This window comes from Lacerta agilis, chromosome 13 (genome assembly GCF_009819535.1).
Source record: "Lacerta agilis isolate rLacAgi1 chromosome 13, rLacAgi1.pri, whole genome shotgun sequence".
NCBI classification, from domain to species: Eukaryota; Metazoa; Chordata; class Lepidosauria; order Squamata; family Lacertidae; genus Lacerta; species Lacerta agilis.
In genome coordinates, this window is record NC_046324.1 from 33,220,354 (window position 1) to 33,238,859 (window position 18,506).

At 47.4% G+C, this 18,506-nt stretch overlaps 1 protein-coding gene across 1 annotated transcript; it reads left to right on the top strand.

Annotated features, from left to right (window-relative positions):
- Positions 1-17,301: 17,301 nt before the first annotated feature.
- LOC117056996 (olfactory receptor 10A7-like) lies at positions 17,302-18,344 on the top strand. Its single transcript, XM_033167709.1, has one exon. The coding sequence runs from the start codon at positions 17,406-17,408 to the stop codon at positions 18,342-18,344; it is 939 nt and encodes a 312-aa protein (XP_033023600.1). The 5' UTR covers positions 17,302-17,405.
- Positions 18,345-18,506: the final 162 nt, after the last annotated feature.

Below are 18,506 nucleotides of genomic sequence, written 5' to 3' on the forward strand. Positions count from 1 at the left end.
TTCAAGCAGTTCAACAAGGATTTCCAGATCTCAGTTGTTTAACAATGGCAGTAAGTAGCGACTCCTCGCTCCCTCCAAATCATACTGCTGAAATGTATAAAATATAATCAGGAGTGGATTTCTGTGAGCAAGGGCTGTGAGCTCAATCTTGTTCTGATGTCCCAAACAAATCCCTGTGCTCAAAATTTAATTCTAAGTGTATGTCTTTTGAACCTGGGTCCAGTTGGTGAATTTCTAGCAAAAAGGGGAAAAAATAGGGAGCTCCTGCAAGCATAACATTTGCCCTCCCCAGCCCTTAAACATATTCTCCAGGGTCCTCTGAATTGTGCAGAGGTTCCTTAGTAGGATTTTGGGGGTTCTTTGGCAACATCAACAGGACAAAAGGCTCCCTGAAGGAAGACATTTTTCTTAAACCATTGCTCCCAGATAAATACACCCAAACAATCATTATTTCACAAATAAAACTTTGAGCTAGGAATGCATTCTAACCAACCAACAATGATAAACACAACACTTACATACACAGCCGATGTCTTTAATTCTCTTTTTGTTTCCTTCTCCATCATCTCTTGATAACAGAACAAGGTGACTGAACTCAAGATGTCTGTTTCCAAATATTCAGCAGTGCCTTCCTGATGCAGAACACTTTTCATGGAAGCCTCATTGACCTCTGCATGACAATTTGGTATATTTTCGGATTTGGGGTAGGGGACTTAAAGGTACATCTCATGGAAGGGAACTATAGAAATCCAAAATCCCTCAACTTTGCATCACCCACTTCTTTCAGCATCCAAGGCCATTTAAGTAGGGTTTAGTTTGGTCTCACTGTCATTAAAGCTTTAAAAAAAATGGCAAGAAGACATTGCTCCTAGAATGAGGAGAGAGTTCCAAGTAATTTATTTTTTTTACTTGAATTTTTCTAACCAACTCGCGATCCTGGCAATGCAGGGAGAGTGCCTTCTCTTCTCTGGAATTACATCTCTCATCAATGCCTTTTTGTTACTTACCCCAGAGGGCTAGGCTATGGTGAAGGGAACTGATCTGGTTCTGGTCTTCCAGGGAAGCCTTTTACCCCTGGAGTATTTGAACTCAAAGGCCCTTGGAGGCCATATATCAACCATACTCCTTGTGGTCCTTTCCAACTCTATGATTCAATACCTCATGCTGTGACTTCACTCCCTGGCACCCAGACCTCTCATTATTGGGGCATCAGAAAAGCTGTTTTGGGCACTCCCCCAATTGTCACTGTCAGCAGCCACTGATCATTATAGGAATTGTAACTTTAAGAACTGGCCCCTTTTTTCCTTGTGTCTTTCAGATGGTAAGCCTGAGGCACTGCAAGCCTTGCTAGTACTTACTTTAGCTAAAAAGACTCTGGAGTGGCTTACAGGAAAAAACAAAAAGGTTTAAAATGCCTGAGGCAAAGAATAATAACACTGTTGCAGATCTTTTACCTAAAGCAGGTATGGCCAATGTGGTTCCCTCCAGATTTCGTTGGACTACAGTTCAAATCAAGCCCAATCGTTATGCCATATGGGGCTGATGGGAGTTAGGTTCCAGCCACAACTGGAGGGAACCACATTGGCTGTTTCTGAGCTAAAAAGTAGGGTAAAGGTGCTTTAAACAGATCAGTAAATAAACATACTGCACATTCAGAGTCTCCCTGCTTATTTAACTTATATGCAGAATTCATCATGCGAAAGGCTGGACTGGATGAATCCCAAGCCGGAATTAAGATTGCTGGAAGAAATATCAACAGCCTCAGATATGCTGATGACACAACCTTGATGGCAGAAAGTGAGGAGGAATTGAAGAACCTTTTAATGAGGGTGAAAGAGGAGAGCGCAAAATATGGTCTGAAGCTCAACATAAAAAACCTAAGATCATGGCCACTGGTCCCATCACCTCCTGGCAAATAGAAGGGGAAGAAATGGAGGCAGTGAGAGATTTTACTTTCTTGGGTTCCATGATCACTGCAGATGGTGACAGCAGTCATGAAATTAAAAGACGCCTGCTTCTTGGGAGAAAAGCAATGACAAACTTAGACAGCATCTTAAAAAGCAAAGACATCACCTTGCCGACAAAGGTCCATATAATTAAAGCAATGGTTTTCCCAGTAGTGATGTATGGAAGTGAGAGCTGGACCATCAAGAAGGCTGATCGCCGAAGAATTGATGCTTTTGAATTATGGTGCTGGAGAAGACTCTTGAGTGTCCCATGGACTGCAAGAAGATCAAACCTATCCATTCTGAAGGAAATCAGCCCTGAGTGCTCACTGGAAGGACAGATCCTGAAGTTGGGGCTCCAGTACTTTGGCCACCTCATGAGAAGAGAAGACTCCCTGGAAAAGATCCTGATGTTGGGAAAGAAGGGGACGACAGAGATGGTTGGACAGTGTTCTCAAAGCTACCGACATGAGTCTGACCAAACTGCGGGAGGCAGTAGAAGACAGAAGTGCTGGCGTGCTCTGGTCCATGGGGTCACGAAGAGTCAGACATGACTAAATGACTAAACAACAACAACTTTCAGAGAATTCTAGAGAGGGTGGGACAGATCTCCAAGTAAATTTTTTTCCTGAGCTTTCAGAGTCCTCAAACTCAGCTGTTTCTGCCTCCATTGAAAACTTCTCTGTGTCCCCTCCACACACAAACCCCTGTGTTATGGATTTCAAGTGTTGGTGTCATTCTTCAAAGTTTGGGGCCAAGTTACTTGAACAACCATCTTTGTCTATATAAACCTGCCTGGAATAGGGGTACTCTAAAGTTTGGCTCACAAACTGATTGATTGCATTCTTTCCTCCAGAGAGCTCAAGTTGGTGTACATTGTTTTCCCTGTTTTATCCTCGTAACAACTCTGTGAGGTAGATTAGGCTGAGAGTGAGTGACTGGCCCATGGCCACCCAGTGAGCTTCATGGGTGAGTGGGGTCGTGGCCAAATGGGGATTTGAACCCTGGTCTCCCAGGTTCAAGTCTGACGTGCTAAACACTGCACCATATGTAGTTCAGAATATATGAAAGGCATCTTGTTTCACTCCTGATTTAACCATTAGCGTCCAATGAGAGGAGGCACATCAGCTGGACATCCCAAGCTATTAATGCTCCCTTGTCAAGTCCAAGACTCTGGAAGAGCATAGCCTGCCTCCAGGACAGGGATGGAGAATCTCTGGCCCTCTGTGTCATTGGACTCCCATCAGCCTTAGCCAACATGGCAGACTAGATTCTGGAATGTCTCACTTTTCCTTAGGACATCCCTATTTTCATCAGAAAAATATTGGAGGGTATGGAGTTATGCAACCCCCAAGCCAAGGAGATAAAGTAACTATTCAACCTTTGGAAGACATCTGAAGGCAGCCCTGTAAAGGAAAGTTTTTTAATGTTTAATGTTTCGTTATGTTTTTATATATGTTGGAAGCCGCCCAGAGTGCCTGGGGCAACCCAGTCAGGTGGGTGGGGTATAAATAAATAAAAAACATTATGGAATAGGGTGTCTCTATTTTAATTGGAGAAATGTTGGAGGGTATGGCATGGCCAATGGCCAGGTGATGATGGAAAGTGTAGCCCAAGGAAGGCCTTGGGCTGCCCACTCCCTACGGCAGTGCATGGCTCAGCCCCTAGACTCATTGTCCCACAAGATCCAGCATCTTCTAGTAATGCAATGAGATGCACAGAGACGCTGAGCTCATTAGCAATGGACAATCCGGTAGCAATGGGTGCAATTAAAGCTGAATGTTTTCAAAAGCAGCAATCACTCTAAAGTTTGCAATAAGAATGGTAATAAGTCCAAATGGGCCCTATTAAAAAGTTTGGCAATACTTTGCTATGGTTGACATAGACTGCAGACAACGGCTGGAAGTACAGTAGATTTTACTGGGAAACCCTACTGCAGGTTGCCCTATATACTAAGGTTGGGGGTACAGAATGGGGGGTGGGGTACAAAAACCTGGGGAGGATGGTGTGGAATGCAATATCTAGAATGCTGAACAGGAACACTCCACACGGCAACATTTTGTTGCACATCCTGTTTGTACCTCCTAACAGTAAATTCAGGGAAGATCAGCACCATGGGCTTAAAGCACATTTGATGCTCTCTGTTCTCTGAGCAACTGTACTATGTAGCCAAAATACCCCCCTACATGCACACAAGGGAGATTGCAGCAGCCTAAGGGGGAATGGGGCTAAGATTTGCAGAAGTATACTGAAAGATACTCGGAGTCCAGTGTGATTTTCATGCTCTTTATTCAGCTCATAGTAGTGAGGAATGCAGTTCCCCCAAAATGTTTGCTTTATATACACTATTTACACAATGGGCCCCACGTGATTGGCTAATTCCGGGATACTCCTGTATGCCAATCGGAATGCGGATTCACTTCCACCTGGAGCTGGATTGGGTGGCTCCTGCAGACCAATCAGACTGCTGCAATCTCAATCCTATTGTTCTGGGACCAGTCAGACTGCTGCAATCTCAATCCTATTGTTCTGGGACCAGTCAGACTGCTGCAATCTCAATCCTATTGTTCTGGGACCAGTCAGACTGCTGCAATCTCAATCCTATTGTTCTAGGACCAATCAGCCTGCTGCAGTTTGGATCCTATTCAACTCAGTACATAACACCCCTCCCCTCTAAGTTCCAGTCGTGCCTGGGAGGTTGCATCCATAGTCCTCAAGGTACGCTGGTCGCCTACGTGTGCGTTGCGGCCTGGGCTGTTCCCTGGTCAGGGGTTCTGGTTCTGGCTCGTGTTCCGAGGCTGCTGGTTGTGGTGGGGCTGTTTGGTCTGGCGCAACCAGCTCGCTCTGTCGTGGCTCTGGTTCCGGTGCCCTTTCGGCCTCGCGGGTCCTCTCAGTATTTACTGATTCTGCCTCCCCTGCCAGCCCCTCCTGCTCTACGGGTCTCAATGCCCCACTGTTCCCTTGGGACTCCTCTGACCTGTCCTCCTCCTGGTTTTCTCCTGGGAATCGTCGCCGTAGCTGGTCGCAGTGGCGGCGCCAGCATTGCCCCCCCTCTGTTAGCACCTCGTATGACACGGGGCCAGTCACCCTGGTGACTGTGGCGGGTACCCATGCCGGGCCTGCCCCAAAATTCTTTGCATACACTGGATCCTGGGCCACAAAGGTCCGGGGGTTCCTGCCTTCACCCACCACTACCTCATCCTGAGCTCTGTCGGGGTGGAGGCGGTCCAGTCTGATTGCGAGGCGCCGGCCCATTAGTAGTTCCGCGGGGCTCCGGCCAGTCGTTGAGCTAGGGGTGCTGTGCTGTGCTAGAAGGAATGTGGCAAGGCGGTACTCCCAGTCCCCTTGCGTCATGCGGCGTAGGGTGTCCTTGGTGGTCCGCACAATGCGCTCTGCTTGGCCATTGGTGGCAGGGTGGAATGGTGCTGAGCGGATGTGGCGGATGGCATTCTGCGCTGTGAAGGTCTGGAATTCTTCTGACGTAAATGCGGTTCCATTGTCTGAGACGAGAGTGTCCGGGAGTCCATGGGTTGCAAACAGCCTGCGTAGTACCCGGATGGCTGCAGACGTAGAAGTGGATGGTACCAGTGCGACTTCCAGCCATTTGGTGTAGGAGTCCACCACTATGAAGAATGTTTTCCCCTGGAAGGGGCCCGCGAAGTCCATGTGCAGGCGTGACCATGGTGCTCGGGCGGACTCCCACGACTGGACTGGGGCCCTTGGGGGATCTGGGCGGGATTCTTGGCAGGCCTGGCAGTGTTTGACCCAGGTCTCTATCTCTCCGTCAATTCCTGGCCACCATACATAACTCCTGGCGAGGGCCTTCATTCTCACTACCCCTGGGTGTGTCTCGTGTAGGGCTATAAGGACCCTTTTGCGAAGGGGCTCAGGAACGACGACCCTGCTTCCCCATAACAGGCACCCCTTGTGGGCCGACAGTTCATGTTTACGGGTTCTGTAGCCAGCAAATTCTGGCCCGGGGCTGCTGCTGGGCCATCCCCTCCACACCCAGTCCAGGACCCGGGAGATGACCCTATCTTTCTTGGAATGGTGTGCAACTTCTTGTGCCTGAATAGGGCGGTTGGGAAGCAGCTCCAGGCTCATAACCTCTTGTGCGGGTGCTGGGTCGGGGCCTGTTTCTGGTAGTGGTAGCCTGCTGAGGGCGTCTGCGTGGCCCATCGCCTTCCCAGGGCGGTGAATCAGTGCATACTGGTAGCCAGCAAGGAAAATTGACCACCTGAGAACGCGAGGAGACAGCACTTGGGGGGTCTGCTTTTCGGGGGCAAACAAACCAAGCAACGGCTTGTGATCAGTCACCACGGTAAAGGGTCGCCCGTACAAGAAATCATGGAATTTTTTTACTCCCTTCACGATTGCCAGACCTTCCTTGTCGATTTGCGAGTAGTTCCGCTCGGCTGCGGTGAGTGTCTGGGAAAAGTATGCCACTGGCACCTCTCTTCCATCTGGGAGTTGGTGTCCAAGGACAGCGCCGATGCCGTAGGGTGAGGCGTCGCATGCTAGCACCACCGGCAGCCTCTCATCGAAGTGTGCCAAGACAGAGTTTGAGACGAGCAAGTCCTTGACTGCCTGGAATGCGGCCTCCTGGCGCTGGCCCCACACCCAAGGGGCCCGCTTGTCCAGGAGTCTGTGTAGGGGCTCTGCTACTGCTGCCTTATGGGGAAGGAAGGCATGGTAAAAGTTCAATAGCCCCAAGAAGGCCTGAAGTTCAGTCTTGCCCTTGGGCGCTGGGGCATCACAAATGGCCCGTACCTTGTCCCCAGTCGGGTGGACCCCTTCTGCATCCACCATAAATCCCAGAAAGTCCACCTGAGGCACTCCTAGTAGACACTTTTCCCGCTTCACCTTGAGACCCGCCGTCTGGAAACGGTGCAGAACGGTGCGAAGGCGGTCCTCAAACTCCTCTGCTGTGGGCCCGGCAATCAACACATCATCGAAGAAGGGGGTGACGCCAGGAATCCCTTTAAGCAGCGAGTCCATTAGATTCTGGAATATGCCTGGTGCCACGCTGACACCGAATTGCAGCCGCTTTACCTTGAACGCTCCCCTGTGCGTCACAATTGTCTGTGCCTCTGCTGTGGCTTCATCTACTGGCAGCTGTTGATAGGCTTGGGCCAAGTCCAGCTTGCCAAAAATTTTTGACCCAGCCAGGGTGGCGAGGACATGGCTGACCACTGGCACTGGGTATGCGTGGGCCATGAGGGCCTTGTTTATGGTACATTTGTAGTCTGCGCAGATGCGGACCGAACCATTAGGCTTGACGGGTGTGACGATCGGGGTTTCCCAGGTGGCATTAGGCACAGGCTCCAGCACTCCTTGCTCCACGAGCCGGTCTAATTCCTCGTCTATACGGGGTTTCAGGGCGAACGGGACCCGGCGGGCCTTGAGCCTGATAGGTCGTACTGCGGGGTCCAGCTGTAGGGCAATAGGGGGGCCCGTATACTGTCCCAATTTCCCATCGAAAACCGCCGGAAACTCCTTGCATATGGCGTCCACATCCACTTGTAAGCTAGTGCGGTTCACCCCGGTGACGGCTAGCCCCAGTGGTCCAAACCATGCCAATCCCAGTAAGCTAACGTAGGAGCCCTTGACCACGAGCAAGTCCAGTTGCCGCGTCCGCCCTCGATATTGCACCCTGAAGGTCCCCACCCCCATTGTGGGGACCTTACGTTTCTGGAAGTCCCGGAGGGTGAATGGGGCTGGTCTGAGTTTGGGACCCCCACTAGGGCACAGTTTCCTTAAAGTCCGTGCCGAGATTATGGATAGGGTTGAACCTGTGTCCAGCTCCATGCGGCACGGGGCCCCCTCTATCTGTACCTCTACATAAATTTTCTCTATGTTGGGGTGGGGCAACTGGTATACCTGGTAGTCCGTGGTCTCCGTCGAGTTGCCTTGGTGCGTTGGGCCCCGGGACCTGGGGCTCTTGGGGCGGTCATCTGATGCCTGGCGTCGGATGGGCCGAGCCCGACACACCCGGGCGATGTGGCCTGATTTTCTGCACTGCCTGCACTCGGCATTGCGGAAACGGCAGGTCCTCCTCTCGTGATTCTCCCCGCAGCTTGCGCAGTTCCCTCCTTCTGGTCGAGGCAGCTGTGGTGTGTGCACGGCTTGAGTGCGCTGCTGTACTCTGTGCACCTCCTCCCTGTCTGATCCTGAATCGTCGATGAGGTCCTCGTGGTGGACCCTTGGTTGGGACGGCACGCTCGGCCGTGCCTCTTGCATCGACCTCTCGGCGGCTTCTGTTGCCAGGGCCTCCTCCAGAGCGACCTGGAACGTTAGGTCCTTCTTGGCATAGAGGCGTCGTTGCAGCTTCTCGTCCCTCAGGCCACCGACGAGGCGGTCACGCAGCATGTTCTCCAACTCTGAGAAGTTGCAGAACCGAGCAGCTTGGCGGAGGGAGGTCACAAACCCCGTTGTGGTTTCCCCAGGGGCTTGCCGCTTTGCATAGAAGGCATTTCGACGAGCCACCACCGAGGGCTGTGGCGAGAAGTGCCCCTTCAGCTGTTCCATTACTGTTTTGTAAGGAACAGTAGCGACATCATCAGGCGCAAGGAGAGCCCGGGCGATTTCGAATGTCTCCTCTCCGCAGACGCTGAAGAATATCGCCCTCTTCTTGGCATCGTTGGTGACCCCTTTAGCTTCTAGAAGAAAGGTGAAACGGGTGGCGTATCCTTCCCAGTCTCCTGATGCTGGGTTGAATGGCGAGAAGCTGCTGTCCGTTGCCATCTTGAGTTCCTTGGGACCCGGAGCTGAAGCCTGGATACACGGTGCGAGGCAGCTGTGCGGCAGGTGGCGTTGCTGCGGTGCTGTGTGTGGCAGTCAGCTCAGCGGGATCCCACCTTCGTCGCCAGTGAAAGATACTCGGAGTCCAGTGTGATTTTCATGCTCTTTATTCAGCTCATAGTAGTGAGGAATGCAGTTCCCCCAAAATGTTTGCTTTATATACACTATTTACACAATGGGCCCCACGTGATTGGCTAATTCCGGGATACTCCTGTATGCCAATCGGAATGCGGATTCACTTCCACCTGGAGCTGGATTGGGTGGCTCCTGCAGACCAATCAGACTGCTGCAATCTCAATCCTATTGTTCTGGGACCAGTCAGACTGCTGCAATCTCAATCCTATTGTTCTGGGACCAGTCAGACTGCTGCAATCTCAATCCTATTGTTCTAGGACCAATCAGCCTGCTGCAGTTTGGATCCTATTCAACTCAGTACATAACATATACATTTTATGCAGGGGGCAGGAGTACACCAAAACAGCCCAATAAGGATTGAGTATGCTCAGTGAGCATAGAAGATTGAAAGGGGAAAACCAGAAAATCAAAGAGAGGGGAAATGGAATGGAATAGGCAGGGGGGGGGGTGGCTGGCTGTAACCCCTGTGCAGGAACATCCGCACTGCTTCAGTTAAGGCATTTTTAACATAATGCCTCTCCCACTTTAGCCTCTGTGCCTGTGTAAATGTCTGCACTTTTGATGTAGAAGCACTAGAAATGAGTGAGAACTTATTTGACTTGAACTGAGCTGAATAAACGAGTTGCCAAAAATTTGCAAAGAGAAAGAGCCAGCTTCATCCAGCATCCCATGTGGTGCCTTAAGAACAGGGTGCATAGGGACCAATCAGCTTTCTGGGGTGACACATTCTCCTTAAGGAGAGAGGCTGCCCCAGGAGAAATTGACGGAAAGTTCATTTATGGAAATTCTCCCTGTTTGGCTCACCAAGCCAAAATTCCACTCAGACAATAAACTTTGCAGGATCTGTTTGACTAGTGTCTGGGGAATCATATAATTTAGGTGGGGAGAGGAGGGAACCTGGGGGTCATCTTCTTGAACTTTCAGTTCAATGCAAGATCTAAAAGTACAGGGTTGTCCTTCAACAGGGCTTGCCAATTTTGTGGACTCCAAATCCCATGAGCCCCCAGCCAGCTAGGGATAAGAACATTATTTTTATATCCTGGTTGTAGCCATTAACAGCCTTACGTTCCACAAACTTTTCCAACCCTCTTTTAAAGTCAACCAAGTTAGTGCCCATCACTGCTTCTTGTAGTGATGAGAACTGTATGAAAAGTACCTCAAAGAATGCCTTCTCTAATACCAACTACCTTGGACCCCACAACTGGCAGGTGAGGCCTTGACAGGGCCTTTTCAGTGGTAGCTCCCTGGTTCTGGAATGCCCTTGCTAGTAAGGTGTGTCTGCCTTAACAACTATTAACAGGTAGGAGGAATCTAAGCATTCCTGTTGACACTGGCTTTTGGTGGATGAAGAATACTGTTTCTGGAAACCTCAAGATCATCGGAGGGAAGAACCTTTGTAATTGTAATTGCTTTTGGAATGTTTTAATCTAGAGATAGAGTTGTTGTTTTTTTAAGTTGTGCATCTGTTTGCCACCCTGGGCTTCCTGGGGAGGAAGGATGGGGTAATAATAATAATAATAATAATAATAATAATTTTTTTATACCTCACCTATCTGGCTGGGTTTCCCCAGACACTCTGGGCAGCTCCCAACAGAATATTAAAAACACGATAAAAGATCAAACATTAAAAACTTCCCTAAACAGGGTTGCCTTCAATGTGTCTTCTAAAAGTCAGATACAGTGGTACCTCAGGTTACAGACGCTTCAGGTTACAGATGCTTCAGGTTACAGACTCCGCTAACCCAGAAATAGTACCTCAGGTTAAGAACTTTGCTTCAGGATTAGAACAGAAATCATGCGGCGGTGGTGCAGCTGCAGCGGGAGGCCCCATTAGCTAAAGTAGTACCTCAGGTTAAGAACAGTTTCAGGTTAAGAACGGACCTCCAGAACGAATTAAGTTCTTAACCCAAGGTACCACTGTAGTTGTTTATTTCCTTGACATCTGATGGGAGGGCATTCCACAGGGCAGGCGCCACTACCAAGAAGGCCCTCTGCCTGCTTTCCTGTAGCTTCACTTCTAGCTGTGAGGGAACTGCCAGAAGGCCCTCCCAGCTGGACCTCAGTGTCTGGGCTGAATGATGGGGTGGAGACACTCCTTCAGATATTACTGATGTTGGTGATAACATAAGAAGGGCTTGCCAGTTCAGGTCAATGACCCATTTGGTCCAACCAACCAGATCCCTATGGGAAGCCTGCTAGCAAGACCGGAGTGCAGTAGCATTCTCCCCACTTGCGATTCCCAGCAACTGGAATTCACAGGCATAACATTTCCAATAGTGGAGATAGCCATCACGGCTAGTAGCCACCAATAACCCTTCCCCCCATGAATTTGTCTGAAATCTTCTTTTAAAGCAGTCTAGGTTAGTGGCCATCGCTGCCTCCTGTGAGAGTGAATTCCACGATTTCATAGATCATAGAATCATAGAGTTGGAAGGGACCCCTAGGGTCATCTAGTCCAACCCCCTGTAATGTAATGCTTTAAATACATATACATAAACACACACACACACACACACACACACACACACACACACACACACACTGGTAGTGACGCTCCAGGATCACAGGCAGATTCCACCACCACAGCCCCACAACTTCACCCGGACATGGCAGGAACTGAACCTCTGCCTCCTGCAGCCAACACTGGACTACTGAGCCCTGACCCTTCCTTGAACCTAGTGAACCCCACAGGCACATCAAGACAACACATTTAAAGCACACAGCTTCCCCCCAAAGAATCTTGGGAATGGGAACTTAAGAGTGCTGGGAATTGCAACTCTGTGAGGGGTAAACTACAGCTCCCAGGATTCTTTGGGGGGAACCATATGCTTTGAATGTGTGGTGTGGATTCACACTGAAACACTAAACCCTGTCGATATAGCTGAAGCCCACAGCAAAACAACTCCACACCACCAGAATTGCTTAAACGAAGGGCTCTCGTCCATCCTATTATTTAATGTTGATAGAAAGCTTTCTGTACCTCCACTAATTCTCCATAGCCCTTATGATGTTCAAATCACCGCATTCCCATACTTTCCCCTCCCTTAATCCAGATTTTCTCATACCCTCTCCTTTTTGGACTATCCCTGGTATGAGAAAATCCAGACTGAGGGCAGGGAGAGAGTGGGAAGATCTATGATTCTATTATTTGGTGGAGAACATCACGTGGGCAACAGAGAATGGAGGTGCAGGAAACTTACTATCCACATTAAACATCTGGATGGATGAGCACTACATTTCAATATGGACAGCCTGGATAGCTCAGTTGGTTAGAGCACAGTGCTGATAACGCCAAGGTTGCAGGTTTGATCCCCATATGGTACAGCTGCAAAGTCCTGCATTGCAGGAGGGTGAGCTAAATCAGTGTTTTTCAACCTTTTTTGGGCAAAGGCACACTTGTTTCATGAAAAAAATCACGAGGCACACCACCATTAGAAAATGTTAAAAAATTTAACTCTGTGCCTATATTGACTATATATAAAGTAATTCTTTTGAATAGGAATCAAATAAACAAATTTTTCCCACGGCACACCAGGCAACATCTTGCGGCACACTAGTGTGCCGCGGAACAGTGGTTGAAAAACACTGAGCTAAATGATCCTCAGGATCCCTTCCAACTCTACAATTCTATTATTCTGTGCAATTAGATGCAACATTGAGTTTTCCACTTAACTGTGATAGATGCATCTGGATGGGCATGCAAAATACCTGCATATCTAACTATGTGCTAATCTAGTTTAATTGCACAGTTGAGATTGTGAACTCTGTATCCCCAAAGAGTTAGCCTATTTCAAAGGTCCTTTAGAAAATATGTTTCCTCTAGAGTCTCCCTCTGTCTCTTGGTGAAAGACACCAAGAAGTTCTCCCCATGACTGGTATTAGATTTGGGGAGAGGAAATGGTTTGAATCCACTGTTTCTTTCAAAACACCACGAGAGTCCAACAACATTTTAAGCAAGAGAGGGAAGTTTTGCTTCATCAGTCCTATATGGCTGACCCTTTCCCGTGACTCTGAAGTTCAGAATTAGGGAGGTCTACAAGAGGAAAGAGAGAAACTGTTTCTGCATACAGACTCCGCATACAGACTCCGTGCTGAGAATGTGATGATGACATAAGAAGCCATCCCTTCAGGTAAATTGGGGGACGGGGGGGGGGAGGAACGGGACAGAAGGGGAAACAAAAAAAATTTAAAAACCTGATTCCTATTCAGTTATGTTGACTGCAATTGCCAGTATAAAGTGAACTGCAGCAGGTAAACCCCCATTGCTTTTTTTCTTCCCTTTAAAAATTATGTTTCGTAAATTCATTAGCAGCACTGAATAAATGCCAATTGCAAACACAGTTGTAGGCAAGGTTGGCAGTTTCAAAAAAAATTGCTGTGTTTACTGGATGCAATATAAAAATGCTTAAGTACATCACTCTCTGGCATCAGAACATTTTCTTATGCAAGGAGCTGAGAGAGAGAAAAGTAAGGGGCCTGTATGAGAGGCAGGGTTTCTTATGAGGATCATGTGAGGTTTATTAATGTATTTTATTTTATTTCTCCCCTTAATTTATTTGTTTGATATATGTGAGGTTTATTAATGTATTTTATTTTATTTCTCCCCTTAATTTATTTGTTTGATATATTTGTTATTATTCTTTTTAGTTTAGTTGGAATTTTATGGTATATTACGTTGAAAACCTTTAATAAAATTTATTTTTTTAAAGAACATTTTCTGATGCAAGTGGAAGATTTTTCAGTGCAAATTACCCTATGCGAAATAATTTTTTTAAGAAAGTGTTCTAATTTAAAAATTTTCTAGAAAACTTGCATCTTTGGATCTAATAAATCAAAATATCATGACATGACTGAGGCAAATGAAATATGTCTTCAGCTGGTACCATTGCCATAGCTTGACATTTATTGGCCTGTGGCAACATAGTAGCAGGCTTTTCCACTAATATCTCCAGTGTTAGGAAAAGCACTCCCTGCTGTCAATACAAAAGACCCCCATCTCTATTGGCATTCCACTGGCTTTTGACAACTCGCCTGTTTACACAGGCATTATGTTTATTTCTCAACACGAGTGCCTTGTTGTTAACCAATGTTTTTTATGGTGCTGTCTTACTGTACATTTTATGGTGCTGTTTTATTGTACATTTTAATTGTGTAACTTGGTTTTTTCTAAATAAAATAAAAAATTCCTTCCAGTAGCACCTTTTGTTGTTGTTCAGTCGTTCAGTTGTGTCCGACTCTGCGTGACCCCATGGACCAGAGCACGCCAGGCACCCCTATCCTCCACTGCCTCCCGCAGTTTGGCCAGACTCATATTAGTAGCTTCGAGAACACTGTCCAACCATCTCATCCTCTGTCGTCCCCTTCTCCTTGTGCCCTCCATCTTTCCCAACATCAGGGTCTTTTCCAGGGAATCTTCTCTTCTCATGAGGTGGCCAAAGTACTGGAGCCTCAACTTCAGGATCTGTCCTTCTAGTGAGCACTCAGGGCCGATTTCCTTGAGAATGGATAGGTTTGATCTTCTTGCAGTCCATGGGACTCTCAAGAGTCTCCTCCAGCACCATAATTCAAAAGCATCAATTCTTCAGCGATCAGCCTTCTTGATGGTCCAGCTCTCACTTCCGTACATTACTACTGGGAAAACCATAGCTTTAACTATACAGACCTTTGTCGGCAAGGTGATGTCTTTGCTTTTTAAGATGCTGTCCAGGTTTGTCATTGCTTTTCTCCCAAGAAGCAGGTGTCTTCTAATTTCGTGACTGCTGTCACCATCTGCAGCGATCATGGAACCCAAGAAAGTGAAATCTCTCACTGCCTCCATTTCTTCCCCTTCTATTTGCCAGGAGGTGATTGGACCAGTGGCCATAATCTTAGTTTTTTTGATGTTGAGCTTCAGACCATATTTTGCGCTTTCCTCTTTCACCCTCATTAAAAGGTTCTTCAATTCCTCCTCACTTTCTGCCATCAAGGTTGTATCATCAGCATATCTGAGGTTGTTGATATTTTTTCCGGCAATCTTAATTCCGGTTTGGGATTCATCCAGCCCAGCGTTTCGCATGATGAATTCTGCATATAAGTTAAATAAGCAGGGAGACAATATACAGCCTTGTCGTACTCCTTTCCCAATTTTGAACCAATCAGTTATTCCATATCCAGTTCTAACTGTAGCTTCTTGTCCCACATAGAGATTTCTCAGGAGACAAATGAGGTGATCAGGCACTCCCATTTTTTTAAGAACTTGCCATAGTTTGCTGTGGTCGACACAGTCAAATGCTTTTGCGTAGTCAATGAAGCAGAAGTAGATGTTTTTCTGGAACTCTCTAGCTTTCTCCATAATCCAGCGCATGTTTGCAATTTGGTCTCTGGTTCCTCTGCCCCTTCGAAATCCAGCTTGCACTTCTGGGAGTTCTCGGTCCACGTACTGCTTAAGCCTGCCTTGTAGAATTTTAAGCATAACCTTGCTAGCGTGTGAAATGAGTGCAATTGTGTGGTAGTTAGAGCATTCTTTGGCACTGCCCTTCTTTGGGATTGGGATGTAGACTCATCTTCTCCAATCCTCTGGCCACTGCTGGGTTTTCCAAACTTGTTGGCATATTGAGTGTAGCACCTTAACAGCATCATCTTTTAGGATATTAAATAGTTCAGCTGGAATATCATCACTTCCACTGGCCTTGTTGTTAGCAAGGCTTTCTAAGGCCCATTTGACTTCACTCTCCAGGATGTCTGGCTCAAGGTCAGCAACCACACTACATGGAGTGTATGAGACCTCCATATCTTTCTGGTATAGTTCCTCTGTGTATTCTTGCCACCTCTTCTTGATGTCTTCTGCTTCTGTTAGGTCCTTTCCACTTTTGTCCTTAATTGTGGTAATCTTTGTATGAAATGTTCCTTTCATATCTCCAATTTTCTTGAACAGATCTCTGGTTTTTCCCATTCTGTTATTTTCCTCTATTTCTTTGCATTGCTCATTTAGAAAGGCCCTCTTGTCTCTCCTTGCTATTCTTTGGAAATCTGCATTCCATTTCCTGTATCTTTCACTATCTCCCTCGCATTTTGCTTGCCTTCTCTCCCCAGCTATTTGTAAGGCCTCATTGGACAGCCACTTTGCTTTCTTGCATTTCTTTTTCATTGGGGTGGTTTTCATTGCTGCCTCCCGTATAATGTTACGAGCCTCCATCCACCTTAGAGACCACCTTAGAGACCAACTAAGTTTGTTCTTGGTATGAGCTTTTGTGTGCATGCACACTTCTTCAGCTCATACCAAGAACAAACTTACCGGTAGTTGGTCTCTGAGGTGCTACTGGAAGGAATTTTTAATTTTATTTTGTTTTGACTATGGCAGACCAACACGGCTACCTACCTGTAATTGGTTTTTCTACTTCACAAACCACTTAAAATCCTATTTTGACATTAAGCAGGATATATTAGTAATGGTGGTGGAAGCAGTACTCAGAGGGCTGCAGCTCTCTGCATGCACACATTCTGCATGCAAATTCAATCTCTAGTGCTTCCAGAAAGGGTTGAGGAAGAGCCCAGTGCGAAATCATGGAGAGGTGCTGCACACCAGTGGGCCAAAGCTCATGCTTGGCATAATGCAGCTACTTGTGTTGAAGAGCCTCCAAGGATCCTCTAGTCTAGACCCTCCTATTTAGGCAGGTTTGTGCATGTGGCGGTCCCCACATCCCAATCAGCTACCTTACACCGACTTCAGTTTCCCAAAGCAGCACAGAGACAGAGGGTTTAAAAAAAAGAGAGAGATAGGAAACACATTTATTTTAAAACAAATTAAAAAGGTGAGCGATTGGGGGACAAAACAATTCTGTAATCTACTGTTGGTGCAAGTTAAATGATGCATCCCATCTTGGCGTAACAGGGGGCTACAGAGCTCTGAGACTGAAGGTCACAGGTACAATCTCCACCATCTCCTGTTAAAAAGGATCACAAACAGCAGGGGGAGCAGACCCAGTTGAAAGAAACAGCAGTGGGTTGGCCGGTCTGACACAGCATGTAGGGCAGGTGTTGGCAACTTGTGGCCCCCTGGGTGTTGTTGGACTCCGTCTCCCATCAGTCCCAGCCAGTCTGGCCAATGGTCAGGGATTATGGAAACAGTAGTTCAGCAACATCTGAAGGGCAACAGATTTAATTCAGAGAGGTAGTCAGAGAATGAGGGAAATAAAGTGGTAGGGTTCTCTATTTTTCCCATTGACAGCAGTTTAAATGCAGACACTTATTTGCAACAATAGTGTCTCCATTTCTAATTGAAAGCTGAAGATGGCATTTCAGCAGGGTTAAGATCGCAACGCGTTTTGAGAAGTCAGAAATGAGATTGACGGAAATGACTACTAGGTATCTTTGCATTGGATTGCAGACGTGCCGATCCTAATCAGCTGGGTATTACGCTATGTATTGCTGCTTTGGGATGCGAGTGTGTGTAGACTCTCTTCATGGGCGTAGCTATAGGGGCTGTCAAGATGAGTTCTTGCACTTTTGACCACTAAACCACTATTGCTCTTCCTACAGAAAAGTATGGAAATGGAAAACATAACCGTCATCACAGAATTCGTTCTCTTAGGGTTCCCTCTCTCCCCACTGGCCGAAGTCTTCCTCTTCATTATATTCCTCGTGATCTACGCCGTAACTCTGATTGGAAACATTGCTGTAATCACTTTGACCAGCCTGGATCCCCACCTTCAAATGCCCATGTACTTCTTCCTCTGCAACCTGGCAGTCTTGAATATCATTTGCACTTCGGCCGTTGTCCCCAAAATGCTCATGAACTTCTTGGTGACAAGGAAGTCCATCTCAGCCAAGTTGTGCGAGGCTCAGATGTATATCACGCTGTTCCTAGGGGCGGCAGAATGTATCTTCCTTGCCGTGATGGCGATCGACCGATACGTCGCCATCTGCCACCCGTTGCGCTACTCTGTTCTAATGAACAAATCGGTTTGTATCGGCATGGCTGCTGGGTCTTGGCTCAGCACCTTCCTGGGGTCAGTGGTTCCACTCATCGTCCTGAAGCTCCCTCTCTGCGGCTCCAACGTCATTGACCACTATTTCTGTGAAGTCCCAGCCATGCTTCAGCTGGTGTGCGCTGACACATCTGTGAGCGAGAGTGCAATGTACATGGGGGGCATAGCGACGGAGATCATCCCCTTTCTCTTGATTGTACTCTCCTACATACGCATCATTATTGCCATACTGCGACTCGCGTCTGCCGACAGCAGGCAGAAAGCTTTCTCCACCTGCTCAGCGCACCTGACAGTGGTGACTATCTTCTACACGACTGCCATGCTCATGTACATGCGGTCGAAGGGGCAGCGCACACCAGAAGAGGACAAGGCCATCTCAGTCTTCTATACTATCATCAACCCCATGTTAAACCCAATCATATACAGCCTGCGCAATAAAGATGTCAAAGAAGCCTTGATGAGAGTCCTAGGACGAAGCAAAATGGCCGAGGTTTAAAAGGTCTCTCCTTGAACAGAGGCAAAGCTTCTTTCCACCTTGGGGCAAGATCTCAAAGTCCTACTATTTCATCAACCAAGCCTGTTTGGTCCTTTTGCTTGCAATACAAATGTCTACCCTGAACAAAGAGATCCCAGAATGAAATATGATTGAACACTCAAG

Coding starts and splice junctions, on each gene's coding strand:
- LOC117056996 (XM_033167709.1), top strand. CDS start 17,406: ATGGAAATGGAAAACATAACCGTCATCACAGAATTCGTTCTCTTAGGG.